Source organism: Pezoporus occidentalis, unplaced genomic scaffold (assembly GCF_034315485.1).
Source record: "Pezoporus occidentalis ecotype Australia unplaced genomic scaffold, CSIRO_AGI_Poc_V1 ctg25, whole genome shotgun sequence".
In the NCBI taxonomy this organism is placed as follows: domain Eukaryota; kingdom Metazoa; phylum Chordata; class Aves; order Psittaciformes; family Psittacidae; genus Pezoporus; species Pezoporus occidentalis.
The window spans coordinates 1,247,203-1,269,683 of NW_026914394.1; the positions used below are offsets into that span (position 1 = coordinate 1,247,203).

The window sequence follows — 22,481 nt, forward strand, 5'->3', positions numbered from 1 at the left end:
GCAACAGGGTTTGTTTGAGAAGCTGGGGAAGGGGCTCTCTGGAGGTGACTCCGCAGCCCACCTCGCTGAACCCCGGCCAGTTGGCGATCCGGGACGGTCCCCTCCGTGCAAGGCAGGAGCGGATTCCACTCCTCATTTGCTTTGTGCAGAGGTGAGAGGAGAGGGAGAGTTAAAAAAACCCAAACCCTCCAGCCCTGCCTTTGGGGAAGCGGGAGGCTACTTCAGACAAAACTGTTATCCATTAACATCCAATTATCACTTGGTCCAAGCCATTAATTATAAATCAGCCTCCTAATTGGGATAATTAGCTCTCTGCTACTTAATGTAGTATGACTGATGCGTTTGGAAAGAAGGTAATCAGTTCATTTGCTTAGCGTTAGGCGAGCAAATCCAACTCTCACGGTTTAATTTCAGCCTTAAGCCTACCCCCTCCTTCCCGACCCCATCAACATTAAAAGCTCTTTGCAGCCCCATTAATTGTTTGGGAATCACGGCGGGGTCGGGCACAGGCATTTCCGCAGGGTTTTCGGGAGGGCAGCCCCCGGGCTGGGGATGCGACCGGGCCCGCCGCTTCCCGGGCCCCCGGGGAGAATTGCTGGGATTTAGGAAGGGGCTTAATTACAGGGGACGGGTTTGAACCCGAGCGCGACCCACAGGTGCTACCGCTGAGGAGGAATTGAGGGGCTCTGCGCTCCCCATCCCCGCCTCGCTTATAGAAACGGGTTGGGGAGAGCGGAAAAACTTTCCTTTCTCCTTTTTAATTCTTCTTTCCCCCCCCTCTCCTTTATCCCCCCTTCCCCTGGATGTCTCATTAATACCGGCTGCTCGGCAGCAGCCGATAGCTGCGGGACATTATTAGATATTTATTACTGTCATTTACATGGAAAACTTGAGCTAACCAAGTGAAACTGGAGGGGGCAGCCGGAGGGGACGGGATGGGGCGGAGAAGGGCGAGTTCCTTTTTTCCCCGCCGCTGGAACCGGAGCCGGGACGCAGCCGAGCCCGGCCCGCTGGAGCGGAGGGTGCGGGGGAAACCCCGCAAAGACTCCTCTGCTCCCACCAGGGACGGAGGGTTTGGGCCAAGCCTTCTCTGGGCCCCAGGCTTCGGTGTCTCTTCACTCTGCCGGCGTTTCCTTTCGAAAGTGATCGGGAAGCGCTCGGTGCGCGCATCCCACCAGGAAACGGGGGATGGTGCCCCCTCCGTCCTTCCTCCTGCCGCACCCGAAGAGGCGACCCTCGGGAAACCAAGGACCCGGCTCGGGGTGCACTGACCCCCGCTCCTCCCCGAGGTCCTCACCAGGAAGTCAACGAAAAGAGCAACCGGAGAAAGCCGCCGGCAGCGGGGACAGCAGGGCTCCGTGCGGAGAGTTTCTTGCCCCTTCTTCCCACGAAAAGGGGCAACCATGGCCGGTCCCGCAGTCAAACCCCACCTACTCCGAAGGCAAAACTTCAAGGGCCCTGCTTTGGGCTGGAGGAGCTCGTGTCCCGTGCTCCCCCCACTGCGGGACCCCCATCCCGAGGAGGTCACTTTCGCTCTCTCCTTGCCCCCTGCAAAGGGGACGGGTCCCCGGTGCCCCGGGCGGCGGCACCGAGCGGGGACACGGACTTTTTTTCCACTCAAGTGCTGGCTACAGAGGAGCACCCCCCCTTTCCTATCTGTTATCCCATGGCCCGAGGGGCGACTCTGGCGAAGATGTATGAGATCTCTTGCGGTAAAAATATGCATGCTGATCCCCATTTGGTTAGCCCTGTAATGGAGGTGTAAATAGGTTTCGACTGCGAAGCCCTTAATTTATCAAGCGAGCCTGACAGCGCAGGTCCGGGATTTATATACCTCTTGAAGAGCGAGAGCAGGGAGGGGGGCTGCACAGACCGGCCCCCACAGCTCCGTGCAGGCGGGTCCCCGGCCGTTTTACCGTCTAACCACTCAAAGGGCTGATGTAGGAGTGGGTAATTTTGCCCTAGACAGGTTTCTCAGCGCTGCAGGAATTTCGCCCTCTCTTACTATCCCTTCCGCGCTCAACTTCGAGCCGCACCAGAAAGAATAAACAACCCCCGAGCCACCCCTAAGAGGGTCCATCGCCCCTCCACCCTGTCGCTTTGACCCTCCGGCAAGCGCTCACCGGGCTGCGCGGCTTATTAAAACGTTATGGAAACCGTGGGGAGAAAGTTGCACTCTCCCCCTCTTCGGCGCACGGCAGACGGAGGGATGCGCGTCTCCCACCTTGAGTCGAGCAGGGTTGCACCCCTCTTTTCCCCTGCCTAAATCCACACCGGAGCGTGTGGTTCGGGAGTGAGCGAGGCCCTGGGCTGGTAGCTGGGGCTTTGCCCTTTTTGATTTGTGAAAGTGTAAAGTACTCCACATAAAGCAAAAATAAAGAGAACAGGAGGGGATGGGACTTCCTCTGGCGCCCGGGTTTCCCCCCTCCGCGGTGCGCGCATCCCCGCCGCCGGCTCCCCCCCTTCGCAAACAAGCCCCAAACTCCCCTTATTTCCCCCCCGCATCCCCAACCCGCCGGACCCGCGCTGCCCGGGGCTGTAGGGGGGGGTTTCTTACCTGGGGCGGTGGCGAAGCCTCTCCGCCCGCCGTGGGAGCGCGGCGCTGCGCCCCGTCCCGCCCTACTCCATCCGCCCGCGCTGCCTGCGCGCTGCCTCCGCGCCCGGCGGAGCTGCCATCTACCGGGAGGCAGCATTGAAGAAGGATTTTTAAAAGGAGCTTCATAGCGACCCGGGAGCTACCCAGCAAGATTTTCAATGGTCCTCCACCCTGTCAATCAAAACCGGGGCTGCTGATACACCCCCACCACCACCCCTCCACCCCCAGCACTTCTTACCAGTCATTTACTCCAAGATGAGGTGTAAACGCATGATTAAATCCCTGGGAGCGGATGGGATGCCGCTGGAAGGAGGAGGGCTAGACCTCGGCTGGAGGGGATGATGGGGTCTGTAGGGGCAGAGAGGAGGGAAACCATGTCCCCCACACACATCCCCTGCCGGAGCGGCCCCTGAAGTTCCCCTCTCCCCTACGGCCCCTGCGTAGTGGGGCTGCTGGGTATAATCTCCAGCGTTAATTACAGACCCACCGCTGTCCTCACCCTCCTCCTGGTGCTTTCGCTGTCCCAGCCAAGCCTGCTGAACCCTTTGGTCCCTCTTCTAAATAGGGAGAAGTGGGGAGGACACGACATAGAGAGATGAAATTAGGAATAGTGGTGGACCCGTATCCCGTCCCGTCGGGACAGCTCCGATCGGACGGCTCTGCCAGCTCAGGGGGATGCGGCAGGGTGGGAGCGGGCAAGGAGGGGAGGCCGTGGAGCTTCGGAGGATCAAGGACCATCACTTAACGCTTCCCCCCGCTTTTGTAGTATGTTTTTATACTCTATTCCTATTTTTTCCCCTTTTTTTTTTCGGGATGTAAAAGAGGAAAACCAGCTTTTCTTTTTGATTTCTTTCACTCTGCTGAATTTTCGCAGGTACTTTTTCGGCCGGCGGTCGGGCTGGTTATCTGGCAGAGCTCACAAACTGGAGAGGTGGTTGTGTTTGCTTTTCAGCTTTGCCATGCCTTCCCAGCAGAAAGAGCAGTTTAAAGCCTTTAGAGAGATTGCTAATAGATGCCAGCTCCTTGCCTTTAGATTCTCTCCCAGCCCAGGAGGATTTAGGATGGGATTGGGAGACGAGACGCCATTTCAGGCTCCAAAACACCCTGTTTTAAAATGACTGCGGGTAAGAGGATTAAAACAATAATACCCTTCTCTTCTTGAAGGTTTTTTTTTCCCTTCCCTCTCTCTCCCTCCTATAGAAAAGATTTCTTCTCCCAGAGCAAAACTGTTTAGACAGGAATTAAGGGAACAAGAAAAATTAGGGGGGTTGGGGGGGGGGGGGGGGGAGGGAGAATACCTTTTAATTTGAGCTTGATATTTTGTACAAATTCTGGCAAAAAAAAAAGAGGAGTTCGGTCTGGTTCTAGGACGCCAGAAGGCTCCAAGTGACACTTTCTTGTATTTATTTTTATTTTATAGATACATTTTCCCCCTCCAATGGCTCTGGAGGACCAAGTGATTGTCTCGGAAAAGAGAGGGAGGGGGTGAATCTATTGAAATATATTCCAATCTATTCCAGCCCTCTCTCCGCCGAAGTCCCGCTGGCTCCCCAGGAAGGAGGGGAGCCCCCCGCACCCTCTAATTAATAACCACCCGCTTTCGGCTGGGAAACCGATTGGGTGAAACTCAGTGATTTGATTGCCGCTACCACTTTTCGAGGGTGTTTTTCGGGGCGCCGTGTCCGAGCTGACCTGGGCACCACCGTGCAAAGCCCACGGGGAATCACCCTCTTTGCTTTTTGGGGGTCACTGTAAATGAACGCCGCACCTCCCTTCCTGAGTTTACAACCGGCACATTCCCTTCTCCTCTAATCACAACGAGTTGAAACGGGAGACGGCAAGGAGCAGGAGGATGATGCTTCCCAAAACACAGTCACCCCCCTGCAAGCCCCCTCTCATTCCCCAAAGCCTGGCTGGGAGCTACCCCGCGGACTTGTAACTCCCAGGAGCTGGGGCACAAACTGCAGCCCCGGGGCGCAAATATCTGCTCAAGCAACCGGCAAACTTTGGAAGGTTCCCCCACTCCGTGCAGAGGGGCCGAGGGTGCTGTGCCCGTCGGGCTGGGGCAGCGCGTCGCTCCTGCTCTCCCTGAATTGTCGCTTCCAGCCCATGCACAAAATCCAACCCCACAATTTCACCCTTGTCTCTCTTTTCTGCTCGTGGAGCTATTGAGCACGGGAGATTTTATGATTGCTTCGATGAAAAATCCTTAGTTTTAATTTCCCCCCTTTTTCCCCCGAAGAAATAATAACAGTTTCTCTCTGCCTTCATAAAATCTTTCCTAGTTCTCCAGCGACGGGATTTCTGCTGTTTAGCCAGCCCCTCTAAATAAATTACTGCGTTTTAATTCAGCGCTTCTTCGCAGAAACGAGTAACTAGTGCGTTTAGCGCAGCTCGGAAGCATAACCCCAGTTTGTCCGCAGAACTGATTTATCACATTTCACCCCCTACCCCAAGGTATCGATGTGGGCAACGCATCAGGAAATCGGTTGTGTCGCGATTACGGGGGTTTCTTTTCCAAAACGCTGGGAAACAAGGGAGGGACGGGGACTGGGCAGGAAAGAAGGTAGCCCTGGAAAGGGGGAGTTGCAGGGGGGGGGTCCCCCACGACCCTTCCCCCGGCCTCGTTCTCTCCCGAGAGCCTCGGGGCTCTGCAAACTTGCGGCTGGTATCGGGTCCGAAACCCGAGCTTGGTTTGGCTGGGCTAGGGCCGGCTGTTTCCAACCCTGCCGGTAAATGATGATGACGATGATGATAATAATAATAAGAAGAAAAAGAGATAGAAATCTGGTATTTTTTGTAAGTTTTGCATCGCAGAGCGAAATGAAATATGAAAACACATAAATCTGCCACCCCGACTTGATCCTGCGCTACAAGACAGGGTGGGGGGAATTTGTTAGCTCACCAAGTGGAAAGCACATTTCAAGTTTGTGGGTAATTAACGGTAATATTTTGGCTAACTGGGTGGGTCTATATATGCACCAAAAAATCTATTTCGAAGACCATTTTTCCCGTCTTTTCTAAGTGAACCGGGATTTTCAGGTTTCCACATTGCTCTAAGCGCTCTCACCTGCATGAGGGAAGGACAGATGATGCTTCTCGTTTGAAAACTGCTTTTCGAAAAAAAAGAAAAATGAAATGATGGGACGATCAGGGCATAATGTTGGAAGAAAACCGTGCTTTCCTCTTTTTATTTAGAACCACATGTAATTTCTCTATCTCGGGTATTTTACACCGCCCCCCATGCCCATACACACAGAACTGTGTGTGCATTTGCACAGAAATCGTGGCTGTTTCCCTCAGAACAACTGAAATCAAAGCCAAGCTGGTTATGTTTTAAACAGCTAATGCATTAACTCCCGCCTTCACTCCCTCTTTGGTTTCTTTGTGTGAATTTTATCACACCTCTTACCAAGACAGTAAACTGTGCTAGACATGCAGACACTCAATTCTAGGTTGAATAAAGAGAAATAAAGCTCCGTCCTTGGAAGACAGAGAAGGAAGAAAACTGCAAACACTGACAAACCTCCTTACCCCTGAATCTACGGCAGATGCAGTGCAAGACAATTTCTACTTGCCTCAAATTATAGTGGCAACAAGATCTTAAAGCAGCTACTTAACTAAATCAGGGCCACGTTGCTTGGTTTTGCTTTGGTTTGGTTTTGGGGGGGGTGTGGTGGTGGTGTCTTTTTTCTTTTATTCTTTTATTTTTGGCTGTTGTTTTTTTTTTTTAATTATTATTTGGTATAAGGCATCTTTTGGGGGCTTGAAATGTTCCAGACATTGTCCAGTACTTTGTCCCCGACGCCAACCGCATTCGTGTGAGACCGAAAGGGGATTAACTTGTGAACTTTTAAAAATCAGAACTTAAATGAGAGGCAAATCTAGGCCACAGCTCATTGTGGGAACCGTTTCTTAAGCAATTAAAGCGAGAAGAAATTCCTCGCAGCCTTTTTCCTTAAAGCAGCTTTCTGAAGGATTTAAGGAGGACTAGTGTCCGGTCCATCAAGAAAGATTTAAACTGCACAGTGATATAGAAAATCTCCACTTGCTCTTATTTAAAGGGGCACTATCACCATTTCCATAAGACCCTTGACATTGTTTCTTTAATCTTGTTTATAAACTTAAACAGATTTTAAAAGTTTTTTTTCTCTCTTCCCTGCCTCCTTTTTTTTTTTTTCCCATGAATTCATTGAAAATATATTTGATGCAGTATTTGAAAAGAGACCAAAACAGGCTCACTTTTAAGGATTTTCTGTTACTAAAAGGTCTCAAGCCACAGCTTGCTACATTTCTCCTTTTGCTCTTGGAGGTTTGGAGGAAAGCAAGATTAGTGGGAAGAAGAATTTATATTTTTCTCCTCCAGGGCCAACTATGCAATAAAAGTTCCTTTCTCCCCAAATTAGGAGCACACAAAGCACCTTTCCCCCCCAAAAAATCAACTCAAACCTTCATGCCTCCCTTGGCTGAGACCAGAGTTGTATCCTAAGCAGCCTCCTGCAAAGCCAGCTTTCTTTCTTTTATCCTTTCCTTCTCTTTCTTTGCCCCACTATACTTGTGCTCCCTCATTAGGTGCTGGCTATTGTGGCTAGTTCCTACCTATATTTAGAGGTCAGCCAGTATTTCTTACAGCTTTCCCAATTTGAGCTACTTGGCAAGGTTTTCTACATGAGATTAAAAAATACCTGCTAATCTTATTCCAGTAAAACCAGTTGTTCCCCCTTAAGTCTTAAAAAAGAGAAGAAAGAAGGGGGGGGGGGGAAGAAAAGCGAACACCTTGGAGTCACCAAAGCTTTTGGTGCTTATAGCTAATTAATAGCCCTAATGATATTTTTCCAAGTCCATGAATACATTATGTTTGCAATCCAAAAAGCGTTAGCCCCATTCAAGGGTACTTCAACATCTGCTCATTTAAGGGCAATTAATCATTTTGATATATGGTTTAAAATTGACTGCTTCCAAGGGACTTTTTTTTTTTGACAAGAATAACAAAGCAATTTGCCAGGAGCCATCTTCTGGACATGTTATTAGCAGAGCCTTCATCTTAAAGAGGGTTAAAAAAAAATCCTCAGATTTAGGTACCTGCTTTAAAGGGAACCCAACACCTTCTCTCTCTCGCTTGTTTTCTTACCCTTCCTCCAGTTCTTCGTCTAGCCTTTCATTCCTCTGCCGAGAGTTAGAGGACTTTTCCATCTCAGACCCAAACTTTATACCTTGATTGCAGAGGCATGTGGGTTTATAATTGGAGGAGAAGGTGAGCTGAATATCATGAAATAAAGACCAAGCTCAGTTCCTCCTCCTGTTTCTGCTCTTAATTGTGACAACAACTAGCTCTATGTGTTTGAGTAATAAAGCTCCATATTCCCTCATTGGACTCATCCTTCTCTCAAAAGCAGCTAAGGGAATTTCTTGGTTTTATTTTCTTTTTTGTTTTGCTGTTAAGTACAGTTTATAACTGTAATAAGCCGCTCCTTACTTTAGCCTGGGTTTTGTAAGGAATCAAATCTACCAAGAGTATTAGGTGAAAACAGCCAAAGAGATCAATTTTTTCAGCCTCTGGTTCCTGGTAAAAGTGTTAGCTGAGAGAATGTAAAGGGGAAGTCTCTCCCGTGCAGGGAATTTAAAGTATAGTTATGATGGGCAGATCTGCTTATTTATTTATTCCGTGAATCCCAGCTGTGTTCAGAGACTCCGGCTGAACAGGAGGCCTTTTCTGGCCCAGGAGCTGCAGATGAAGCGAGGAAAAGGAGGGCATCCAGGGCAAAAGAGATAAGCAGGAAAGGTGAGGAGAAAAGGCAAATAAATACAGGAATGATGTGCCCAACACCACTACCAGAGCCAGGAAGAGTGGGCTCCCTTGTCTGTGTCCCTGCCTTCCCAGGAACAATGGCCTTTGATGTCCAGCTTCCCATAGGGACACACTATGCCTGGGTTGCTCTGTGGCAAGGACACAGGTGGTTTTCCTCCATTCTTTTCACAAGCTGCCTAGACATAATCAGCAAACCAGAAACTGCACAATAATATCTCAGAAATGCTCCTATTTGTTTGAAAATGTTATTAAATTTCTTCTCTGACTTGATGCACTAAAATTCCCCTGGATGTGAGCACCTGGGATGGATTCAGAACCCTCTGTTCATGGCTTTCCTCTGGTCTGGGACCACCCAGTGCCCAAGCTATTCCTTGTCTTCATCCAATTTTATCCATCAGTCTAAAGCCAGGGAAATCTCATTGTTTGCTTAAAAAAGGTTATCTAAATGAGTGGAGTTGCTTTAAAAAGTGCCCCCTTTACAGAAGGTTTGGATTTTCATCAGGAATTCTATGAAGAGTCACTCTTCATCAGGGACTGTCTCTTCATCAGCGACTGTAGTGATATGACAATGGGTAATGGGTTCAGACTTAAACAGGGGAGATCCAGGTTGGATATAAGGAAGAAGTTCTTTACTGTGAGGGTGGTGAGGCACTGGCACAGGTTGCCCAGAGAAGCTGTGGCTGCCTATGGGCTTGGCATGAAGAGACTGCGCTTTTTCCAGCTGGACCCCAATCCCATGTGAGTTGCAAAGGAAATTCAGTCTCTGCTTTGCTTACCCTTGCAGTGTCTTGTGGTTCAGGCTGCTGCCATTAGCTGTGGAGACATTTTGTTTGGTTTTAGGAGCACAAGGTAAGTCCATAAGAGGACACGCTTTCTCTGGGAATGCCACGATGCACCTACCTGTATGGGCACAGGTCATGTAAGAAATTTGAGGCAACAAAGAAGGTTCTGACCCTGATTCTCCCGAACCATTAAGCCACTGCAATAACCCTCCACCTCCCTAGGTGACATTTAACTCTGCACTGTGGGATGCTCTGAATCCAACATCATTGTCTGCTGTGGTTTATCCTCCAAAGCACTGATTCTGTTTATCCTTGGGAGAGACATTGTTCTTGCAGCTTGGTTGCGTCTAAGTGTGGACCCAGGCCCGATGTGTATTGAGAGGTGGGTTATCCCAAGCTCCCATCCCTGAAACCAAAGGAGGGCTTTGTCAATGGGGCTAAAGATTTGTCCCTCACTTAGCGGATCAGACCCAGAGCTGGACCTCCCTAATCACCTTTTCAGAAAGAAGTCCAAATATTGGTTTCATGGACATCAGTGCAAGCTCTGCCTGTCCTGGCAGCAAGGCTGGATGCGGTTCAGCTCTGTTTCAATGGTGTAAATCCAAAGTAATTTATTCAGAAGCGATGATATTTATCTAGATTTACATCATTTAGTGCTAAGTTCAGTCCTTCGGTAACGGATGCTCAAATGCATGACTGCATTTGTTTTGTGCGTACCTCTGAGCAAAATGACAGATACGTTTCCTGGGGGATAAAATCCATCTCCCAGGCACACAGCCAGGCTAGCCGTCTTTTCCATAGGAGAAACTTCAAGGACATGAGAGAGCATGGGAAAACAAACTCTCCCTCCCAGATCAGGAGCATGGCCTAGTGGCCACCTCCACCAGCACTTGTGCAATGGTGTCTCCAGCCCTTGTGTTTTCTTTTAAGCATCCAGAGGAAGCATTTCAACCCCATTTCCCTGCATCAAACGGTGGGGATATGTTGGCTGGAAGCACCAGCCAAGCTGACCCACCATGATGCCATCTCCTGTGTCACCCCACCGCTGCCATGGGTTTCTCCAAGGGAAGGAACAGAAGGTGGGAATGGAAAATGAGCCCCAGTTGTTACTGGGTAACACATGACATGAAATATGTTAGGTAAACACCTTATTAGAAATGATTTGTCATCCTCTGCCTCTCTCAGCTGCATGTAACTCTATCTCCAGACTATTATAGTATCAAATACATTTTACAAGAGTTTTACCTACAGGTGACTTGCTCTTTATTACTGGATGTAGGCAAAATCAATACTTTAGTAACCAGAAGCTCATTTATTTTGCTTCTTGAAACATTTTTCAACAGTGGGAGAGCAGCTAAACCTGCGAAGCTATGATTAAGAACCACAAACTCTACCTGCCTTTCCTTCCCACCCTCCTAACCCATTTATTGACTTAAATAGCTAATTTCCAAACCCAGATCATCACCCTGAACAGCCATTGCTGGTGCACAGTTTTCTCTTTCATTTTGTATTTTTCCCCCCCTTGCAGACAGATAATTCTTTAAACTTGGATAATTTCAAGGGGGAATCAACTTAATATAAATGTACCTGTCACTGGTTGAAATAGAAGCAGATTCTGGCCTTTCAATAAGGCCACTTCTGCAGTCCCACACTGGGGAAAAATCAGAAATTGCTCAGAACTGATAATGCATTCCTGCAGCTCCACAGCCCTGATGGAGTTCAGTCAGGCCAAATACCCCGGCTGCTTTTATGTGTTTATTTTACCTTCTGATTTGTTTTGAAGGTCATATGATGCAAAGATGTTGGAGAGAAAATGCTTGTTGTGTTTAAGGAGGTTTGTCCCTAAGTCACAGAGCTTTGCTGCTGGCAAGTGCCCTGCAAGGAAAGGAAAATGCTACCAGGCTGGTGCAGAGGAGAGAGAGGCTTTTGCCTCCTCTCCCCATCCACGAAGGTTTTGTTATTGTGCAGGCTTATGGTTCCTTTTGCAGTAGCTGCAGCTAACAGAGAACTTAATGAACAATGAAACAGTCTCAGGGAGCTGAAATATCCATGTGTTGCAATACTTGGGAGGATGGAGTTGGAGGGAGTGAACAAGTGACATTGCTTGGATAAAAACTCAGCTTCACATGCACAAGAAACAGATGACATCAGTGCTCCACATCAGCCTGGGGCTTTATTCAGCCTCCTACTCAGCTCCTGTGAGCTGAGGAAAAGGGCATTCCTCCATGCAGCAGTGGGCAGGAGTGGCTGGGCACCAGCAAGTGTGAGGAGGAGACTCCTTCCTCCAGTGAAACAGCTCTCCAAGCACCTTTCACCACCCTGGGATGCACTTCCCACCCATCCCACCATCTCTCGACAATCTGCCAACTGCTGGTCCAACGACACCTCATAGCAAGGTTGCTTTAAGGTCAGCCAGCCCACGCAGTGTTCCATCCCTATCTCAGGCTCCCTTCCAGCAGCAGGAGCAGGACACCAGCCTTTAGACACCTCCTATATCTGTAGGGTATAGTCTGTGCCTCCCAGTTTGTGAGCTGCTGTTGAGACTTTGTACCTCTGTTTCACCCCTACACATGGAGGGAAATCCTTGGGCATCTTACCATCTCACACACCTGAAGGGAGCAAAAGAGAGCGGGAGAACTTGCTATGAGAACTGATGGGTGACTTTTGTGTCTGCCCTCCGCTAATATACCATCCTTCTGGGGCATAAATGTGGACTAAAATATCAGTTCTGAGAAACATTGAAAGAGAGATGGGTCCAGGTTTTGGGTTGGTCTACTCTGAGTTTGAATATTTGGGACTTTCTTAACGGTTCCAAAACATATATTTACAAGTCAAGAGAAAGCAAATTAAATGGTACTTCCCAAAGGAGCATTGTTGTCAGAGAGCTGTAGTTCTGCAGTGTGGGCCCACACTGATGTGGTGTTTTGGGAGACTACACCTCCCAGAAGGCACCGTGCTTACATTCACTTGACTTTGGTACACCAACAGAACCTTCCTGACCTGCACTCCAGCGCTGGAAATGCAGCCGGGATAGGAAGCAGGAGCTGCAGGAGAAGAGGCAAACCAGGCTGTAAAGCTCCATATGCATCACAAATACATGGGAATTCATGTTTTTCTTATGACAAAAGAAAGGTAAAACCAAAACAGAACAAAGCAGAAAATAATATAACAGAGATACTATTTTTTCCCCCTGAAAAATGAAATTTCTTGCCTTTTTCAAGGTTCTGGCCTCCATAGTTGCTGTTCTGCAGGAAGCATGAAATCTCCAGTTTCTTTAACAATACTTTGGACTGGAAAAGTGTCGAAACAGCTGGATTTCCCTGGATTTCTGGGATCAGTGTTAGGAACCTCACTTGGCTGATTTCAAGCCTGAGACATGAAATGGTGAGGGGGCCATCTGAGGAGTTATGAAGATAAAAACACGTCTGTGTAAGGGAGCAGGCTCACAGCAGGGCTGAGTGTGGCTGGGGATGACCAGCAGGCGACAAAACCTTGGCTCAGCATCAGTGACCAGTCAGACAGAGCCTTGCCCATGGTGCAACTCTGGCTTGGGGGAATCCTGCTTTATTCATACAACACCACTCTCATATTTGGGTTTTTTACTCAAATGTTGTCTGTATCATTAGTTGCAATGGCTTATAACAAGATCATTTGCTAAGTTGCTTTGAGCAACCTGGTCTAGTGGAAGGTGTCCCTACCCACGGCAGGGCGGTTGGAATTGGGTGAGCTTTACGTTCCCTTCTAACCCTGCCATTCAATGATTCTGTGATTCTATGATATTTGTATTCTCATGTTCAAATACGTGCACAAGTACATGCCTATAACCTACACTCCCCAGACTGTATTACTTATCATCTGGGAAGTCTTTTGATAAAGTCACAGATCATCAGAATCACTTGATTTTCCAGAAAAATCTGCTAGTGATAAGAGGGATTTTTAGGGTTTCTTTTTACCCAGTTCTATCTCTTTTAATGAAATCTAATTTCCTGTTTTGAAGCGAAGGACCCGATTCCCTCACTCCATATGAGCAAGGATGATTCTTTTTTCTTTCCAGCACAGCTATGCAGGGTCACACACATTGGGGTTCACAAGATGAGGAGACCCCACAGCCCAGTGTGGCGCTGCACGTGTGCTCTCACAGCTTTGCTTCAAGGGTTGTGGATACCAAGGCACTACTCTGCATCCCCCAAGATAAGTAAAAGCAGAGGAAGGCAAATAAACTGTCACAGGGTAGAAATAATTTGCCTGTCAGGAGTTTTGCTGGATTTGAGTTGGGGTTTGTTTTTCTTCCTGCTGCTCATCCCTGCTTTCGAAACAATTTTGTCATGCAGGAGGGGTTGGTAAGTGCAAAGCCCCATTGTGTTTTGATTTGGTAAGGGTAAATATCTCATACACATAAAACCTCGGGGTTTTGGAGGTTCTCTGCCTCCTGACATAGAAAAAACAGCTGTTTCCAAATGCTTGGAAGGCCTGTGGGCAAGGGAAATGATGTGCCATGAGCACTTGGTGCCTGGTCTTGATTTCTTTCTGTTTTATTTAAAGCTGTTTTGCAAGGATATTGCTATATGGGGCTTTTTCACTTCTGTTTCCTCTCAGAGCCATGGCAGGGCTGACCCAGGACACGGCTCAGGCTGCTGGGGACATCTCGTTATCACATGCCAAGATTTAAGCATCTCCCAAAGGTGGCAATGCTGACGACCAGCAGCCCATTACACAGCTAGCCCGTGTTTGAATGAATTAGATGCTCTTGTCTCCCTGTGCTGGACGCCAGCATGTCTGGAGCAGCACTGTGCCTTCTTTTCATCAGGGTTTGTTGATGATGGTCCAAGTTTCACCCAGGAGAAACGCTGCCCGAGCCCTGCTGGGGTCTTGCCTTCGCCTCGTCTTTCTCTTGCCAACCCCAGCCAGATTTTGCTCCTTATGGAGGAAAGTCACCAGCAGGAGCCTGGGAGGTGGCCGTTCAGGCAGCCTCATCCCCTCCGCTCCACCATCCACCGTTCCCACTGAGCTCTGGCCATCTCGCATTCACAACGTGTCCGGCAAAGTTTGTGTCAGGGGGTTTAAACTTTAGTTTTGTGTGACCAAGGAATTCCCAATTCTGTTGCATGTGTTCCCCTGTCTCTGTCTCTCTCTCTCCCCCCACCCCCCCTGTCTTTCTCTTGGCTGTGAAACAGCACAAGGAGACTCTTTGTATGCTCCTAATCCTGAAGCAACACAGCTTTAGCAACATCCAGGGATAAAAGCACCATCAAACCACAACTTTATGGGGGCAAATCTCCTCTAATCCCTCGCTTTAGCTAAACAAAGCTTCTTGCCCTAATCCGCTATCGCTTTAAAAAAAAGTAGAAAAAAGTAAAAAAAGCTCAGATTTTGTTTTTAGTAAGAAGATGATCCAAAGGACTAATTTTAAGAGAGACTAACCAACTCTGACAGCTTTTAAAATAGACGACAAGAAAATAGATGCAAACTTCCCTCTCAATTCAAGGGGTTTCAGGCTATGCAATAAGAAAAATATCCAGGGTTTAACTGCTTGCCTTTAAGCTCACTCTTATTGTATTAAATGCTCTGACCAACTCAGATTCAAATCACCAGGCCTAAATGCCATTTGATCTTTAAAAAGAGAGTTAAAAAGTGTGCATATTATTCCCAGGAAGGCAGTCCAAGGAAAATCAATTATCATAAACAAGGATTATATTACACACGCTCAATATGGAAAAACAAACACAATGCTGATAATGGGCTGCTGAAGTGGCTCACATCTGAAGCCACTTTGACTGTGTTATAGTTCTTTATTAATTTAAGGCTGGGTGTATGTAAGTGTGGTAGTGAGGAGTAACCGTGCTCTTAAACAGTCAGGCTGCGTTTTCATTGCAAACCTGAACCAAACCTTGACTTTTTCTCCTCCTTTTTGAAGTTTTCTTTCTTGCAGGAGGTAGGAGAATTGTTACAGTCTGGACTGGGGGCTTCAGTGTCTTTGTGTGGGTTAGCAGTGCTTGGCGTCAGATGTGGGAAAATCCTGGGCTAGGAGGAATCATGGGGAACCGCTGTGGGTCCCCTCGGGACCCCACTGGTTTGAGTGTCAGCAGTGAGGATGTGCTCGCCTCACTCCCGTCTCATTCCTTGAGTGTTGCAGGAAAACAGTTAAACCCATTGGTTTCTTCCTCTGGTTTATTGTATCTCTGCACTTGGCAGGGTGGGGATTTTTGTGTTTCCATCAGTATCAAGTCTGGCATCCAGCAATCTGCCTGGAGGATGAGGAGGGTGAATAGTGGGGCTGTTACTGCATCATGGCTTCATCCTTACTTTATTTCAGAGGAGGAGGAGAAATCTGCACCTGTGTTTTTCCATCATGTCTGATACAGCCTGAACACCTGATGTGAGGAGGAGGAGGAATTACCATGGCTTTGGCCTCTCAGTGCCCCTGGGAAGGGAAGGAGGGATGGATGGCTTTGCCCACCCGCCTGCTCCTCATGCTGCCTCTGAGGAGGGATGGGACCTTTTCTTGTCACAGATCCTTCCTTCAAGTTGGTTGGGAAGCAGCAAAGAAAAACACCAAAAAGAGTTTTTCTGTCCCCAGGGGAATTCCAGCAGTTTGAAATGTGGTTTGGTGCAAATCTCACTGGGAAATCAAAAGTATCTGTGGATAATTTCGGCTTCGTGACGTCAAAGGACGTGAGTAAATACCAAATACACCACAAACATGGTATCAAACAAACCTGAAGCTGCGGCAATTTGTTGACATAGCATAAAAGTGCAAGTTAAAGAAAGTGAGGAAACTCCCCCCCATGTGGGGGGAACTTGTTGAAATGAAGCACTTTTGATGCTCAACATGCTGAGAGAGTCTGGGCAGATTCTTTGGACGTTTTCCCATTATGAAAGGCTGTCGACTGCGACATGTTTTCGACACGTGTTGGCTGATCACATTCGGATGGGGACCAGTTCTGCCTGAGGCATTCACAGCATCCCCCATGGACCCAGCTCACAGGGGACCCCCAAAGTCCTCCTTGATGTTGCTTATCCCAGGCTGCACCAATGGCAATGGAACCCTTTGCTCCTTTGAGGAAAGCCACTGATGACCTACAAGATGCTCTACTTGGTGCTAACGCCTTGCTGGCATTGCATCCCACTGGGTACACTCGACCCACTGTGCATGTATGAGAAGGAGTGTGTTTCCCTGCAGCCCCCGGCTGCTCGGGCACAGGAGCTTTGTCCTCAACCAGAGAAACGTGTATAATCTGTGGCTAAGCTCCCCCAAGACCCCTGGCTTCCCTCTGCTCAGCCGCAGTGAAAGGCTCCTTTTGAAGTCTGCCCGGCGTTGCAGGGTGTATTTGCCCATGGAGGGTGCATGAAACCAGTAAACACCATTTCTGGACAAAAATCTCCAAAGTCCATATCCTTTCAGCCTGAAAGTTTCCCTTTCTCATTGACCTGTGCCCAGAAGTGACTTCTGATTTGAATAGCAAATAGTAGCTGTCTTTCCCTCCACAGCTAAGCTGTTTTCTTTTCTTCCTCCCAGAGTAAGATGGGATCTTTTCATGATGCCCTTCAGAGTGGCTGTGCCACTGTGGAGGGGAAGAGGAGGCAGCAGAGATGACAGATACTGAGTGAAGCTCCCGTCCTGACTCATGTAAGGTTTCCCATGATGGAGCTGTGTTTTCCCCCTGCAGACCCGTGCCGTGGTGTTTTGCACCAGGTAATGATGACTCTGCAGAACTGCCATGGCACGGGGATGACGGTTTCAGAAGCAGCCTTTGGTTTGGCCAGCAGAGCACTGGACCACTCGGCAGCGGGTTGATTTTACAGCATCTTGTGTCCCCTGCTGATTTTGTTGTGTATTCAGCACCAGACATGCAATAGGGAAACACCAGTGGAGGAGAAGGATTATCAGTGGCAAACTTTAACACTTTGAAACCCAGAACATCCCCGGAGCAAACATACACCTCCCCCATTCCAGACCCACACTGCAGGACAGGGATGAGCCATGGATCAGGGCTAGCAGCTCACTATCAGGTCCAGGAGATGAAAAGTCAGGTGGAACAAAGCTTTCAAAAGGCAGTTACTAGATTATTATCCCAATATGCTTTTCCTCCCCACTGGGCACAGCAGTGAGGCTGGAGGCTCTGCCCATCCCAAGACAGGGTAAAAAGGGGCAGGTAAAAGGGGCTTGAAAGAACTCAGCTGAGAGTTGTGGAGAAACTGGGATATTTTCCGTCCCTCTGATGGAGCAGCCTGGGAGAGTTTCCCCAGGTCATCGGTACTTTGCCTTTTCACTGCTCTTCCACTGGAGCAGGACAAAGGGGAAAGCGCCTTCATTTGCTTTTGTGCTAATGAAGTCAAACAAGCATCAGGGAATTTGCACTGGGGCTCTGTCTTAGGGGTTTGATCTGTATTTAGGAAGAAAAAAAAGATGGTTCTTTGGGTAAAGCTTATTCCCAAAAAGCATCTGGTGGACTGAGGCCACCGCCTTTGTGTTCAGAAGTTGGGTAGCGAATGGGAGAGGGAGATATTTGTCCCTAGATTTAGATTTGAACCCATATTTTTCCCCTGCTCAGGGAGACATGGTGGGATGTGAGAATACCTGGCTTGAGCTCATTGCTGGTAATCAGTCTGTTGAAAAATAAGTTGCAAAAGCCTGCAGCCTGACCATCAATCCTGTTTGTCCTCCACCCCTAAATCTCCAGCTCCAGGAGTCATGGGATGGTGCTGGACTCTCTACTTTGACTTTAAATCAAGCTGCAGAAAGGGACCTCTGTATAATTTTCGAAGTCTGAAAAACAGGAAGGAAATGTGTGGAGTTTTGCTTTATTTTCCTTTCTTATCTCTTGACTTAAAAGCCCAAGCTACGGACAAAGGCACTGAACAACCTGGTATGAACATTTTGAGGTTTAATGCAATTACTCAACATGCCGAAATATTTTGTGGGATCGTAAAATCCACTCCTTTTTTTGTCTATATGAACCTGGCTGAAATCTGTGGAGTTCACTGTATCACCATATCACTACTACTGCAATAGCACTTCTATTTTTTACCCTAATAAACCAACCGGGAGCAGAGTTTCAGCCCCAGGTTTTGAGTCCGGATCCCAGAGCATACAGCTTTCTTCTCCAGCCTTTTCGACTCTATTGCTTTTCTTAACATTTGATGTGAATAGCTCATAAACCCCCCTGCAAACAGCAAGCAAGCAGCAAACCCAAACATGTCCCCATTGCAGCAAAAGCTGGAAGAAATAAATTTAGCTGAAAAATCCCTGTCTTGGTTTTTTGTTATATTTCTTTCTCTTTGATAAGGCAAAAGAAGGGGGAAAAATTAAAATCCCTTGGTTGCAAAAATGCCTTCAGTCAAGTTCCCTCTCTTACTGACAGCTCAGTTCCAGCTACAGGAGTCTTAATGATATTTTGGCCATAATGCCAAGAGAAGCAAGAAAGCCCCTTCAGACACCGGGAGCTTTCACCCAACTGGAGCAGTAAGTAGACAGCTGAAATGTACCTTTGAACTCAGGCAGGGAAAAACAGTTTGTTGTGGTGTTTCTCCTCCTCCCCATATCCATCTCACTGCACTAGCACAATGGGCACTGGTGGCACTTGGGCACTGGTGGCATATATGCCCAGTGGCTTGGGGCTGTCCCTGCAGGGCAGTTAGGGATGCAGGCTTCGTGCTAGCTGGTGCTCCTCTTGCCAGGGTGTCTCCTTCATCTGGCCTGGTTGGTAGGACATAGTGGGGGATGCCTTTGGCCTTCTTAACTGTATGGGTTGTGCAGGTGTCCCATGACTGCAAACCTCACTCTGGTCAGCAGCAACATGCGTTTCCAAAGGTTCCCATGGGAGGAAAGTGACTGGACTTCCCCTGGCCAACAAGCAGTGTCACCAGAGGGATGTGATACCTTATGGGCTTAGCTGTTGGAGGTTTGTGCCAAATTGAGGTTGAGCTAGGGGAGAGGGATCTGCTTTCCTTGCAAGTATGGGTCTTCCATGGTTTCCAGCTCCACACTGGTCCAGGTAAATTTTTCTCCTGCCCTACAGCTTGGATCAACCACACCAAGCCCTCACTCTCCAGAAAATGTGACTGATCTCATACTCCTGATTTTGGAATTAGGGACTTACACTCCTTGGCTGCTGACACCAAACCTGCAGGTTGGTTTTAATTGAGACCCTGCCTTGGAGCTACTCATGGGTATCCAACCCTAAAGCAATACAGATTGTGCTCATGAACGTGCAGCCTTGTGGGGACAAAGGCAAAGAACTGTGGAGTCTGCGTGGCTCCTGCCTGCATCTCTGCCCTAAGAGGATCTCTGAAACATTCCCTCCTCTGCTCACCCCTTCCTTGTGTCTTCCTCAGGGTTGAAGGCAAGCTGAAGCAGTCTGGAAAAGATGCTTAGAAGTGACATCTTGGTGCCTCTTGACAGCAGCCCTGGGGCTTCTGGGGCTGTCTTACCCATGCTGGGTTTGGCAGCCAACCAGGATGCTCATTTTACAGCCCATGTATAGAGGTGAAGCCTCGGTCTGAAGTGTGTCATACTCCCAAGGCTCAGTGAAAGTAGTTTTCAAAAATGATCTTTTACCCCTTAATCAAAGTCTTTATCCATATGTCTTAGTTGCCTTTAAATCCCAGCTGGAACCGTTTGCAGATGTCTCTGGGCTATTGGCTGACCCTAAGTAATAAGCACTAATGTTTGAGCTTCAATATCACTTGCAAAGTTGCGGTCTAGTAAAGCCATCTGGTTGAAATCTGTCAGTATTTATTATCCACTGGAAGTTTCTCTCTGGACAGCTCTGATGCTGTGTTTCGTTATCATGGAGAGCTGATCATATTAAACTAATTATAGGGAATAGCTGATGACAAGTTCCTTTTAATCTGTGATCTTTTTCCTTTTTTTTTTTTTGAATCAGAATTAAGGTCATTCTCCAAGGCTTTGATTTTGGAAACTCCCTGGCAGCAGTTGTTAGCTGGGTTTAAATATTTACAAATCCATATATCTTCTGCTGCTCCCGTTAGGAATGAATAAGCAGGGATTTGTTAGCTGGGCTCAAATTTGCCATTGTTTTAGAGGTACTAAGTATTGTTTCCATGTACTGCTTACACCACGTGGGGTGGATAAGAAGGTCTTTCACACAATCAAGCTTGCCAAATCAAGTTTTCTTAGTCAATGTTAAGTTGCCTTTAAATCAACATAGTTTGTTTCCCATCCCTAGACTTGGACATGCCAAGAGAATGCCAGTCTGGTGTGTAGGAGCAATAAGACACAGCTTTCCAGGCTACTAAAGCTTCTTCAGTGCTAGGTTGTGAACTGAAGACGGACTCTGCAAATGGGTCCCTGCCTGTGTCCTTAAAGGCACCTGGGGCAGCTTGAGCTGCCAAGGTCGGGCAGCTCAGGGGAACCTCCTGATCAAGAAGTTTGTGCCCCTGTGGTAACAGCAGATGGACTGGGGAGAGTTACCAAGACTTGGGGGTGGCTGATTTCAGCCCTTCCTCCCAGGTCTACTTGCTGATGGGTGGCAGGTAAGATGATGTACCTGCTGCCTGCCTTAGTTTCCCTGGAGTTAGTCCCTTATGGGGAGGTAAAGGGAAATATTGCTATTTTCCTTCCAGGGTGGTAATCCATTTGTTTTGGATTGGATAACACTTTTTTATTTTAATTGTCACCTGACTACATCCAAAGTTTGAACGACACAGGTCTATCTCTATCCGTTGCCTTCAACAGTTTAATGTTACATCTCCTGCTCATGTTCAGTTGTGAGACCTGGATAGCAGCTTCTCTGCCATGATAGCTTAACTTCTCTCCTGCATTTTATCTCCCATGTGGAGGAAATGGAGATGAAGAATTCATTTCTTAATGTTTGTGGAGCCTGGTGAGGACACTGCTTTCCAATTACATCCATGCTTCAAGAATTACTTTCTTGTAATATGATGTAATTTGTAGCTTGAGCTTACTGCCAGGTCCCTAGGATGTAACTTGGTATGACTCTCCACCCATGCAAACAGGAGCAACTGGAGTCCTTCCCTTAGGGCTTACTCAAATACACTATATTTAATAAGAGTTAATCCCTTTAACACAGTTGCTGGCCTTGCCTTTTAAAATTGGATTAAGACTGATGCACTATAGAGAGGTTTTAACGCCAATGAACTCAACCTGTTCTAGAAAATGGAAGTTGTAAACATGGTACATGGATGCTAAGATCAGTCTAACCCTAGGAACTGGCCTCAGGAAGAGCTGCACAATGGCCTTTTTCACACCTTTAACTCAGCAGGACCTGAAGGCAAATCTGTAGACAGATGAGCAAAGCTGTGAAGAGTTCAGCTGATTCTCTGCCACTCTCTCAGAGGCGTGATTAAATGGCAGCTAGGCAGAGAAAACACTTCTAGAGCAAGTGTCCTGAAGAGGAAAAGCACCAACACTAAGAGACTGAAGAAGCCAAGCCCTAGAAGTGAACTTTAAACTGAGTAAGAGTGATGCAGATCTAAATTGTTACTGGAAAGGAAAAGAGAAGCAAATACAGTGAGTGTGTGGTGATTGACAAAGGGTTGTGAGCCCCCTGGGTTAAAAAAAGCTGTAGAAGAAATAGCTCTTACTCTCCTAGAAATGGTTTTGAGAAAAAGTCCTAAGCTCCATTCTTTTGGGTTAATTTTCTGGTAAGTTTAGATATTCTTTTATCCCATATTTGGGGACACAGCATTTCACCTATAAATTTTTCATGTAAGTACACATTCAGATTTGAGCTTGAAGGCATAAATGAAAGTTTAGCCCTTACTTCTCACTCAGGCTGTTTTCCTGAACTTGAATTTACTCCCTTCCACAGCACTGAAGTTTTCCATCTGATCTCTTTATCTGAGCAATGAAGAAAAAGGAAATGAAGTGATTGTACATGTGCCTGGATCTCAGGTGCAGATGCAAATGGGGCAGGATGGAGATCCCACAACACAGCCAGGAGCTGTACATGGGGCTGGAGGCCTGGTACTGAGCAAGGCTGTACTGGTGGACAGAAGGGACTTGACTTGATTTATTTCCTCCGTACCTTTTGTGATATGTCTGATGTCTTTTACTTTCCAAAGCAGTAAGGGGAGAGAGGTGTTTACTTAGCCCCCTTCGTTTACCCCATCGTTTGTAATATGAAGCCATAAAATTAAACCCAGGATATCTCTAGCCTATTGATAGGCATTGGCAATCTCAGATCCCTTCCCCTAAATGAAAGGGGCAGTTCATTGACATAAGCAATTGCTGGACTGCGGACTGCAGTGGCATTTGGATGGGGATGTGGAGGGAGGAAGGAGTAAACAGACCTGGGGAGCTCCAGCTTGC

The 22,481-nt window shown here is 47.6% G+C and overlaps 1 protein-coding gene and 1 long non-coding RNA gene across 2 annotated transcripts in view; one reads left to right on the forward strand and one right to left on the reverse strand.

Annotated features, from left to right (window-relative positions):
* DMBX1 (diencephalon/mesencephalon homeobox 1) overlaps window positions 1-2,945 on the reverse strand; it is a 28,562-nt gene extending 25,617 nt beyond the window's left edge. Inside the window, exons 1-2 of the mRNA XM_062623015.1 lie at window positions 2,835-2,945; window positions 2,558-2,676 (exon numbers count right to left, since the gene is read on the reverse strand). Coding sequence (XP_062478999.1) covers window positions 2,558-2,676; window positions 2,835-2,841 — 126 coding nt within the window. The 5' untranslated portion in view covers window positions 2,842-2,945. The remainder of the gene's footprint in view (window positions 1-2,557; window positions 2,677-2,834) is intronic.
* The window catches only part of LOC134165864 (uncharacterized), a 303,752-nt gene that overhangs the window by 70,507 nt on the left and 210,764 nt on the right, over window positions 1-22,481 (forward strand). The window lies entirely within an intron of this gene.